We start from the raw sequence: 10,999 nt of genomic DNA on the forward strand, positions 1-10,999 counted from the left end.
GATGGGAGTCTGAGCTGCAGACTCAAACTGTGATCTTGTTTGTCCGTTCATGCAGATGTGACCACGGCAACAAGTGTCCCACCTTCCCTCTAACCTGTGGGGGCTATGGCCAATGCAGCCTGTGGGGCTGGGGGACTGAGTCACTTTTCTCTAAATGAAAAGCTGTCATTAGGATAATTGGCTAGCTCCTTGGGTGTCATTCCAAGGTGTCAGATGCCCTCCAGGATGCAAATGTGACCTGCAGTGTCTCTGTTGTATTTTAAAGCCCCATGGAGAAACATAGAGATACTACAACCGAGGAAATGCTGTTGGGCTGTTGAAATGACCCACTTTTGTTCTTGGCTAGAAGTGGGATGCTGAGACCCACAGTAAGAGTGAGGCATTCACTGCTCTCTGTTCTCCGTAGTGTCCCTATCTGAGGAAGATGAAAGCCCAGGGCAGTTCTTCCAGATGGAAGGATAAACCATCTCCCCTATCTTTGCACTAAGCCCAGTCAATTCTCTTGCCTCGCAGGACTCGCTCTATTTTCTCCCAGCGCAGCAGAAGTGCTGAGGGTTTCTGACTTCCAAACACACACCCAAGGTGACATGAGGGAAGCTGTAAGAACCCAAAACCTGTGAGTCTGACTTCTGCCATCCCCATTCCTTAGCACTGGCAGTGCTGATGCTGAAAAGCCCTTCTGCGATATGATAAGGTTCTTCTCATCAAGTTGAACACCAGGTCTGGCCCTGCCCAACCATGCCCTTGAACACACTGTTGCAGAGCACGGCTGGATCCTTGGCAGCCAGAGGGAGGAGGTCCTGCTCCTTCCGCTGCACTCAGCAAAACCTAACCAGAATTGCAACCACAGAGCTGAAGAAAGGGCTCCTGGAAAAAGAATGAGGTGTGTGTGAAATGGTGAGGGTCTAGGAGAAAGGCTTTTATGCTTCTCGGAGATGTCCCCCCTAACTCTTCCCTGTTTTTTCCTCTAATGACAGGTCCCCATGCACAGAGGAAGCAAATGTCCAATGGCAGCTCCGTCACACAGTTCCTCCTCCTGGTATTTGCAGACTCTCGGGAACGGCAGCTCTTACACTTCTGGCTCTTCCTTGGCATCTACCTGGCTGCCCTCCTGGGCAACGGCCTCATCATCACCACCATAGCCTATGAGCACCGCCTCCACACTCCCATGTACTTCTTCCTCCTCAACCTCTCCCTCGTCGACATCGGCTCCATCTCCACCATTCTCCCGAAATCCATGGCCAATTCCCTCTGGGACACCAGGGACATCTCCTACTTGGGATGTGCTGCCCAGCTCTTCATGTTTGCCTTCTTGGTAGTAGCAGAGCTTTGTTTTCTGACTGTCATGGCCTATGACCGCTATGTTGCCATCTGCAGACCCCTGCACTACGGGACCCTCCTGGGCAGCAGAGCTTGTGTCCACATGGCAGCAGCTACCTGGGGCAGTGCTTTCCTCAATTCTCTCCTGCACACTGCCAATACATTTTCCATACCCCTCTGCCACGGCAAGGCTGTGGACCAGTTCTTCTGTGAAATCCCCCAGATCCTCAAGCTCTCTTGCTCACACTTCTATCTCAGGGAAGTTGGGCTTGTTGGGTTTAGCTTTTCTTTAGCTTCAGGGTGTTTTGTTTTCATTGTGCTGTCCTATGTGCAGATCTTCAGGGCCGTGCTGAGGATCCCCTCTGAGCAGGGACGGCACAAAGCCTTTTCCACATGCCTCCCTCACCTGGCCGTGGTCTCCCTGTATATCAGCACTTCCCTGTTTGCCTACCTGAAGCCCCCCTCCACCTCCTCGCCATCCCTGGACCTGGTAGTGTCATTCCTCTACTCAGTGATTCCTCCAGCAGTGAACCCCCTCATCTACAGCATGAGGAACCAGGAGCTCAAAGACGCAACAAAGAAGCTCATTCTGTCAGTAGACTTTCGGCAGCTATAATCTGCCCATGCCTCTTCACAAGTGATTTCCTAATTATCTGGGGAACCTCTTGTGGTTTGGGCATTTTATCTGTGATAATTCAGTTTCTCCATGAGTGTCTGCATCCACTCCGCTTTTCCAGAGACATGAACCCAGTCTGTCTGACCCTTACGAATTTGTCTGGCACAGCGGTGCTGTTGGTCTCCCCTATCATATCTTTCTAATAATAGCGGATTTCATCAGTGCCCGCGTCTGGAGCTATGGTTCTTTTTCCAAAGCCAGGGTCAGGAACAGGCTGAAGAGCTCGTCTCTGTGAGGCCGTGCTGTTCTGCTGGGGTTCAGTGGTGGATGAGATGGAGTGAAGCATTGGGGAATCGGTCTTTCCTGAGACTCCAAGTGTTGGTGCCCAGTTCCAATGGAAATGATGAATGATCAACAGGGACCTCCGTGGGACTGTCCCCTCATGGTTTCAGGCACTAGAGCCCATGTGCCCTGCAGAGCAGCACCGACAGCTCAGGGTCTTGTGGGGAGCATGGCAAGGGTGCAGGTATAACCAGCCAGGTGAACACAGATATGGTCCTCTGAGGAAAGGCTTTCTTTCGGCAGGTATATCCCTGGAAAACAGCAAAGGACGGACTTCATGTTTCCAGGGAGGGATAAATGAAAAAGTGAGACCTGTTTCTACATGCACCCCCTCCAGGCAGGCTACACTGTTGCTGGGGTAGCAGGAGCAGCCTGAGGAGCCCTTCGGCCAGGAGTCTGGTGCTGGGGAGAGGGGCTGGCTCAGAGGGACATCCTGTAGTTTTCAATAAGCGTCTCTTGGAGACAAGAGCAGGCGACAGTGGGAGACACTGGTCTCTGTCTCCTCATGCTGTGGCTGGCCCTCAGCCCTGGGGCTGATGGGGAAGGCTGAGACCTCTCTCTGCTCCCCAGGAGCCTCTGTGCCCTTCAGAGGGACTGGGGCTGTGGGGTGAGTGTCCACAATTGTGCAGCAGTCCGTGATGGGCAGTTCTGTGGGGCCAGCCCAGACTGGAGTGCTCTCCTGGACTGGGCTGGGAGAATGCAGGGGAGGTGGAGAGAGCTGGGGAAGGGCTGTCCTAGGCAGGAAAGTTTCCAGAAGAGGAAAACACCCATGTAGAGCTTGGCTGTTTGAGTATGCAGGGTGAGGGCACCTAGGAGGGTGCTCATGGTGCTGAGCCAGGTGACACAGTGAAGGAAGCAAGGCATGAAAGGTGCAGAAGAGAGGGGCCCGATCTGTGCCATGTTCCCTGGACACCCCAGGAAAGCTGTGCCAGCACGATCTTGCCTGATCACCCCACACTCCAGCCCTTCCCATCTCTGACTCTACACCCCAGTCCTGAGAAGGGATGTTTGCTGCATGGTCACCCCCATCGTCCTCCAGGGCTTTGTGATACCCAGCTCTACTGCCATATTAATAAAAAGGATATCACTTTCCTCCTTACACTCCATACACACCAGGTCTCATAGCTCTTGCCACAGGTGGTCTCTCAGTCAAGCCTCTTATCAGACAGCTCTGATCAGGTGCTGGATCGGGTGCTTACAGCCATGTCTCGAGAGATCTTGAAAATCCCCATTGTCTGAGATTCCTCCAAGTGCCCTCGGTGTCTGCTCCAGTGTTTGACTCTGAGGGATTTCTCAGCTCCTCTACTGGACAGGCAACAAGTTAGGTGAGAGCTTGTGTGTTGGTCAAAGGAGACACTAAAAAGGAGAGCACTGTGCTAGGAAATACTTGTAGTTTTACCCTGGCCAACAACTAAACACCCAGAATGAACTGCGCACTCAACCCTTATACACCCAGCATGAAGGAGGAGACAGTCAGCAGTGACAAAAGTGAGAAAACTCATGGGTCAACACAAAGACAGTTTAATAGGTGAAGCAAAATCTGCATGTGTGAGCAATCAATAATGAGGAATTCAGTCACTGCTTCCCATGGGCAGACATGGGTTTAGCCATTGCCAGGAAATGAGGGCTTCAATACAGGTATCAGTGACATGGGAAGACAAATATCATGACCATAAATGCCTTCATTTCATCCTCTTCTCCCTGAGTTATTATCACTGACCATGACTTCTTATGGTATGCAATACCCTTTCAGTCATTTTGGGTCACCTGTCTCAGGCTCTTCTGTACACTCAGCCAACTCACTGTCCAGGCAGAGTGTGAAAACGAGGAAACCTTCATGCTCTGCAAGGACTGTTCAGCAGTAGCCACATCACTGATGGGTTATCAATTCTGGTTTAGTTACAAATCCAAAGCAGATCAACATATGGTCTGCTGTGAGGAGAATTAACTCCATCCCAGCCAGGTCCAGGGTGAGGAATGAACAATGTCTTATTTAACTGACCTGAAGAAATGTGTGAATCCCAGACCCTGACTCTGATGGGGCACTCCTCAGTCTCCCCAGTATTGACAGGCCAAGAGAGACAGCAGGATGCAAACAGTCCATGAGGTTTCTTGCGGTGTTTGTGGAGTTTTCCTGTGAAGTAGAGGAACGCAGCTCCAGCTTAATCACTTCTTAGAAAGCACATAGCAAGTCACATGCTCATGGAAGGGTTGGTCGGGAAGAGACTGTTTGGTGTCTTTTTTCCACCCTCCAGTCTGGCTGTGACATTGTGGAGATGAAACCTGAAGACCTCCAAAGGTAGAGATCACAGCGATGCTCCTCCCAGTCCATTTTATTTTTCCTAAGGCTCAGCCTAAAGCTCCAAAAAAAGCCCTCTGTGGCTGTTACTTCTGTCATGTCATTGGTCACTGCAGAGGAGAGCTTGGCTCTGTCATCTCTCCAGGTAGGCATAGGCTCTTCCTAGGGCAACCCACGCCTCCCCTTCAGCAGGCCAGAGAGGCCCAGTTCTTGCAGACTGTCCTCACACCTCACACTGCTTTTCCTGCTCAAGCTTCAGGTTCCTGTTGCTCAAATCCTCAGGTGCCTCCAGGTCCGCATGGACAAAACCTTTAACTGTCCAGCTTTGAAAATGTGTGTACTCAAGGTCATCCTGAGTCATTGTGCTTCTAATATTACCATAAATTAAGTAGTTTCAGATATGGAAAGTGTGCCAGTGTTCACGGACTTGCTAATCAAAGTAAAAAACACTGTGGTAATCATGTAAGAGAGGAGGGTCCAAAGAGAGGAAACGCAGACCAAATGGGGAAACGTAAAGAAGACTTGGCTTTATTTTAAATAGGAGTTGAAAAAAATGGTTAAAAAGTAGGACTGGAGAGGTGGAAAGAGTGAAAAGGGAATGAAAGGGGAAGGAAAGGAAATGATGGAGAGTGTTTTTGACATCCTTGTCAGGCAGCCTGGTATCTGAGCAATGCTACCTGGAGCAGGACAAGAAAGCTGCAGCTGGTCTGACTATACTAACATCTGACACAGTTCCATGGTCATGGGGAACCTGAGAACTTTCCCAACTGTCCTCAAGGGAAGACCAAGAGGGGAAAGGAACCCCAGCATCATTTAAATTTCCAGTCTCCTGCACGGGACTTCAGGAGGTCTCTTTAATGGCCTCGCACTTACATGAGGACCAGCCAAGGAGTCAGACCACATTGCTGAAGGCTTGATCCGGTGGTGGCTGGAAAGCTTCCAAGGACATAGATGGCACAATATCACTTGAAGACCTGCAGCAATGCTTGGATGCCCTCATGGAGAAAAAGACTTTTCTTATCTCTGTCCTGAAACTTTCTTAATTCCACACCTTTGTAATGTCTGTTAACCTCCTGCCAAGAACCACGGTGACAAGACTGGCTCCAACTTCATGAATACTTCCCCATAGGGACAGACAGGCTGCTATGAAGTTCTTGAGACCTTCCACTCTCAAGACTAAACTAGGCCCTTGCCCTCAGTTTCTTCTCTTGGAGAAGCGCTTCAATCCGTAAACATCTTGGTGGCCCTGCATTGAACTCACTCCAAGCTATCAAGAACCTCCTTGCTGTGGTGGGTTGACTCTGGCCAATAGCCCAGCAGACACCCAGCCGCTCACTGGTTTCTCCCCTTTCCCAGTGGGACAGGCCAGAGAACAAGGAGATATAAAGGGTGAAAAGTATCACCGCAAGATAAGAACAGTCTAATAGGCAAAGAAAAGAGACTAAAAAGACCTCACCAAGTGAAACAAAGACCATCCTTCACAACCTCCCACTAGCAGACCGATGCTCTGCCACTCTCCGAGCAGCAGATTCCTTGAACAATAAAAACCTCCACATTCTTCTTCCTCTGTCCCACACTTTTTGTCCTGAGAATGAGATCATATGATATGGAATATCCCTCTGGGCAGACTGGATCAGCTGTCGTGGCTGTGTACCCTCACAACGTCCTTCCCACCACCCACTTTCTCACTGGGAGGGAGCAGAGCAAGAAACAGAGAACACCTTGACACTGGGCAAACATGGATGAGCAATAGCCAAGACACTGGCGTGGTACAAGCATTGAGTTTTCTCAACTCCCATGGGGCTAGGAATCAGCCATCCTTCAGGACATCTGGTGGTATGGTCCAGAAGAGAAGCCATGGTGCGCTGGCCTTTATGCTTTGGGATAGTGAGAACTGCACGCCCATGTGGCACCACAGTGGAGCACACACCCCACAGGAGCTGCTGTCCATGGAGGGAGGCCCATGCAGGAACAAGTCTTCGGGCAGGCCCTATGGCCTCTGGGGGACCCATGCTGGAGCAGTCCATTCCTGAAGGACAGTACCCTGTGGAAAGCATCCACTGTGGAGCAGTTTGTGGAGAACTGCAGCCAATGGGAAGGACCCACAATGGAGAATTTCAGACACAAACTGTTATGACCTGACTGCACCTCCCATTCCACATCCTCCCTTTGACACTTGAGTGCTAGGAGTTAGGAGTGAAGTTGAGCTTGGGAAGAAATCCGTGAGGAGTCAATGATAACGCCCCCTGTTGCTCCACAATGCCCGAGTACATCCCAGTGACCTCCAGGTAGGGCATGACTCCTTCACCACTGCTCTCTCAGCCTGATGGTCCAACTGCTTTATTACCCATTTCTTTGTCAACCCATCCAGACTGTAATGGCCTAACCTGGGAAAAAGGACATTGAGGGAGACCACGTCAGAAGAGTCAAAAATGGCATCTGCTGTTCTTTACTCATGCACAAATGCCGATACACCATCATGATGGCAATCAGGTTTCATAGGAATGATTGACCCTTCATCAATCCATGCTGACTGCTTTTGGACACGTTCTTCTTTTGTAGGTGCACAGAAATGCCAAAGTGACCTTGTACAGCCTGGGGTTCCCTGGGTTGACTTTCTGAGCTCTTTCAACAACAGGCGCAACGTTGCCTTGTACTTACTCACAAGAGCCCTCGACCAATGCCAGGAAGCTTTGAAAGAGATATTCCAAAGAAATGTCAATCTCCCCCTATCACTTCATTACAGCTATATTGCCTGTTAAAAGGTGTATTGAATTTCACTAGTTTTCATATATTTTCACCTCTCTTGACTATTTCTAAAGTAATTTTTTCAAGATGCAAGCTGCCTTGACAAAGGCCCTTTCTGTCATTGTCCAGTTTTCTCCTCCCTTTACTCTTTGTGCATTCAGATTCCTGTCATCTACCAAGCTGCTGTTTTGACATCAGGGAGTTAAAAGTTTGCCTGCCTTTCAGTAGTCTCATTGTCTCCTTAGCCAACTCTTTAAGTGTGTTTATAACTTTTTTTTTCCTCTACTTAGCTATAATATTTCCCATAAGATTATGACTTATAGGAAGGCAACCTCATTAGAGGTAGATTGTAATTACTATGTATTTTGTTTATGGAACATGATTATGCTTTAATTATTCCTTTCTTGCATATAGGAAAACTCCTGCTGTGCCTGTGTGCAGGCAGCTCTCTGTGAAAAGGAGGTGGGAGATGGTGCAATGGAGCTGTAACATCCAGCTGCAGAGATCAGTGGAGAAGGCTGATGCAATAAACAGTGACCCAAGACCCAGGTGGCTGATGAGAGAAATGTTGAGGCTGTGGATTTGAGGAGCAAAGTTTTCCATAGAGTGTCAGACCTCAAGGCACTGCTTTTCCTACCTGTCCAGACCTCCTGAGGAGACACCATGGATCAGTATCACTTGGAGAATGTTCCTACCACTTCCTCTGTAAAATGAAAAGCAATTAAAAATATCCCTTAAAATTAAAACAATATTTTTATTAGGCACAGGATGACATCTTCCTCCTTATCTACACTATGACAAAGCTCCTGCTAGCGGTACAAGTCTTGAAGAATTGAAGAAAATTACAGGAGCTTGTTAGCTTAGCACTTTCTGTATTTTAATGAGCCCCATGGGGTATTTGGTGTTCAGTTAATGAACCTCAGATACTGAGAGGAGGTCGAAAAAAATGCTCAGGAAGGCAGAAGCAAAACTGAAAGTACCTGGAAGCATTGATTGGCCCCACTGAGGGCCATTACTGACAAAGCCTCCACAGGGACTCCTTAGAGCAGAGAATTGGAGGCCACGATTGCAGGTAGGCAGAGGCACTGTGCAGGTGGCTGCAATGCTGAGAAAACCCTTGGCCTGCTTTATGAAGCAGAAAGGCCAAGACCTGAGCCCCGGGCCCTGGGAAGGCAGATGCTGTCCCTCACACGTGGCTCAGGGCTCTTATTGAAGGCAGCTGGATGTGAGGGTGAGGAATGACAAGTAGAAATTCTGTGATACCTCCCAGTCCCGCTAAGAAGATGCGAGGATGATATGAAGTCCAGAGCCTCAAAGGCAAGTTTCTACTGGTAGGCATCAGTGTTACAGGCAACTGCCATAGCGAAGGGGACAAAGCCCTTGGTCCTGCTGAAACTTTCAGCTCTGCCAGAGTCCTTTGCAATTTGTACCGCAGGCTGTCCTACACTGTCCCATGCCTGCACTTCTTTCCCTTCAGCCTGTAGTCACACATCTTTACTTCCTACCCAGTGCTCACTCCAGCATTTCCGTACATTAATTGATGTCTCTCCACGGTCACTGGCTTTTTCTTGAAATTCAAATCCATGGGCTGATCCAGATTTCCTCTGGGTGACCTCTTACACAACAAGGATACCCTTTGAGTGAGTCTTCTTTTTCTTCACCTCTAGTCTGAACCTTTCAAGCAGCATTTTGTGAAGGTTTCCTTGCCTTCTCACTACCAAGAAAAGCTCCATCAACTCTGAAACCACCCTTCAGGCAGATTCAGACTACTACTTCAGTGCCCTCAGCCTCCACAAGACTAAAGAAGCCCAGGTCCCTCAGTCTGGCCACAGAAGCCGTAAAAAACATCCTGGTAGATCTCTTCTAGAACCTTTCTGGTTCCTCCACATTCTTCCAGAATGAGGAGCCCCTCATGAAGACATACTATTCCAGAAGTGGCTACAACAGTGCTGAGTCAAGGAGGGTGATAATTTCCTTGTCTGGGTGGCCACACTCCTCCTAATGCAACCCTGTATGTTCTTGGCCTTATTCACTCTGAGCAAGCGCCACTCGCTCATATGGCATCCCTTGGAACACCCAGGCCCTTCTCCTCAGGGTCACTCCTGAGCTGTTTAGGTCCCAGCCTGCCCACATTTATTTGAGTTATTCTTCCCCACCAAAGGACTTGCAACTTCTTGTAAACTTCATCAGGCTTCTACTGCCAAATCTCAAAGTTTCTCAAGGTCCCCCGTGAGTGAAGCTCTGTTTTGACAGCTTTTGATGTGTGCATACCAGATTTGTGGTGACTCTGACAAGACAGCAGCATGAGGAATTGCGGGACACTGCTAGTGAATTAAGGAGGTACCTGTTCAATGGAATTGCTGACCAAGGGAGGAATTGCCATGCTGACAAGCTTGGAAATGCCAAATGAAGGTGCAAAGGAAGCCAAAGTAGAGAGAGGGAGGAAGGAGCAAAAAGAGATGGGCTGTTTGCATGGGAGGGTACAAGGATGGTCAAGGGGAAGATATTGTGAGTGGCACACAGCTGAAACCAGGACAGTGCCCATCCCTTATTTTATACCATCTACATCACACTCAGATCCCTCAGTTGCCAAAAAATTGCCACCACTTTTCCTGTCTTCTGATTTACACAGAAAGGTAACATTCCTTACTCTGTGGACCATCCCTATAAAATGTTCGTTGAGTCCACTTAGCCCATGACTTTGGGCTCCACCTGTTAATAACAGTATTTCAGGGAAAGAGAAAGAGTGTGTGCTGTTGGATTGTCACATGCTGCATGTGACAGAATAATGGAAGGTCGGCAAAGAGGATTGTAAACACAGTCAAATGACTTGCAGCTGGGGTGTGAAAAAACACATATAGCATACTAATCATTGTTTAGTCTTGTGTGCTCAACAAGCAGAACATCTGTGTTTAGATAACATAGGACTGTGATTGATAGACTCCAAGGCAATCTGTCAAACATGCCTGTGATTCCTGCCCTGCTGCGGGAAGGATCAAGGCACAGTGGAAAGTTATGTCGGAGTTAATACCTGATATATACCCAGGTGAAAAACCCAAGTTCAGTAGCTGGCACTCTTTGTCTAGCAGGGACTGAGCTCTGTGGTGTCTGCATTCCTGCTTTGCTCCTGTGCCTCTGCCTAGGTGCTGTATCAGAGATCCCCTGGTTTGCAAGATAATGAAAATAAATCTACTCTTTACATTTCATGTGTGGTTTTGTGGTTGTTGCTGCTTCCTGCTGTTTTGGCTTACACAGCCCCATGGACAGGGCCTGCGCAGCCTTTCTGGGTGAGCTGTTCCAGCACTTGGCTGAGCTCCTGGGGAAAAATGTTGTCCTTAAGTCTTGGCTGAACATCTCCCATTTCACCTTTCTCCCATTGTGTTTTGTCCTCCTGCCATGCACCGGGGGCGAAAAGACTGACTCTGTATTCTCCAAGACCTCCTCGTAGGTAGTGGCAGGCTGGGATGAGGTCCCCCTCAGCCTTTCCTTCTCTGGGCTGGACAAGCCCAGCTCCCTCAGCCTCTCCTCACAGGCCTTTTCCTTCATTCCCTGGCTGTCCTGAGGGCCCTTTGCTAAACCCTCTCCAGCTTGCCAGTATCGTTCTGGAATTAGAGATCTGAAATCTGGATGGATTATTCCAGAGAATCCCTTCCCTCAATGTACTGGCCATCTTC

The 10,999-nt window shown here is 48.9% G+C and overlaps 1 protein-coding gene across 1 annotated transcript; it reads left to right on the forward strand.

Moving 5' to 3' along the window:
- The first annotated feature begins 925 nt into the window (after window positions 1-925).
- Window positions 926-1,936, forward strand: LOC142363051 (olfactory receptor 14J1-like). Its single transcript, XM_075434992.1, has one exon. It carries the CDS (start codon window positions 971-973, stop codon window positions 1,934-1,936), a length of 966 nt encoding a protein of 321 aa, XP_075291107.1. The 5' UTR covers window positions 926-970.
- Window positions 1,937-10,999: the final 9,063 nt, after the last annotated feature.

Source organism: Opisthocomus hoazin, chromosome 13, assembly GCF_030867145.1.
Source record: "Opisthocomus hoazin isolate bOpiHoa1 chromosome 13, bOpiHoa1.hap1, whole genome shotgun sequence".
NCBI lineage: Eukaryota > Metazoa > Chordata > Aves > Opisthocomiformes > Opisthocomidae > Opisthocomus > Opisthocomus hoazin.

Coding starts and splice junctions, on each gene's coding strand:
- LOC142363051 (XM_075434992.1), top strand. CDS start 971: ATGACAGGTCCCCATGCACAGAGGAAGCAAATGTCCAATGGCAGCTCC.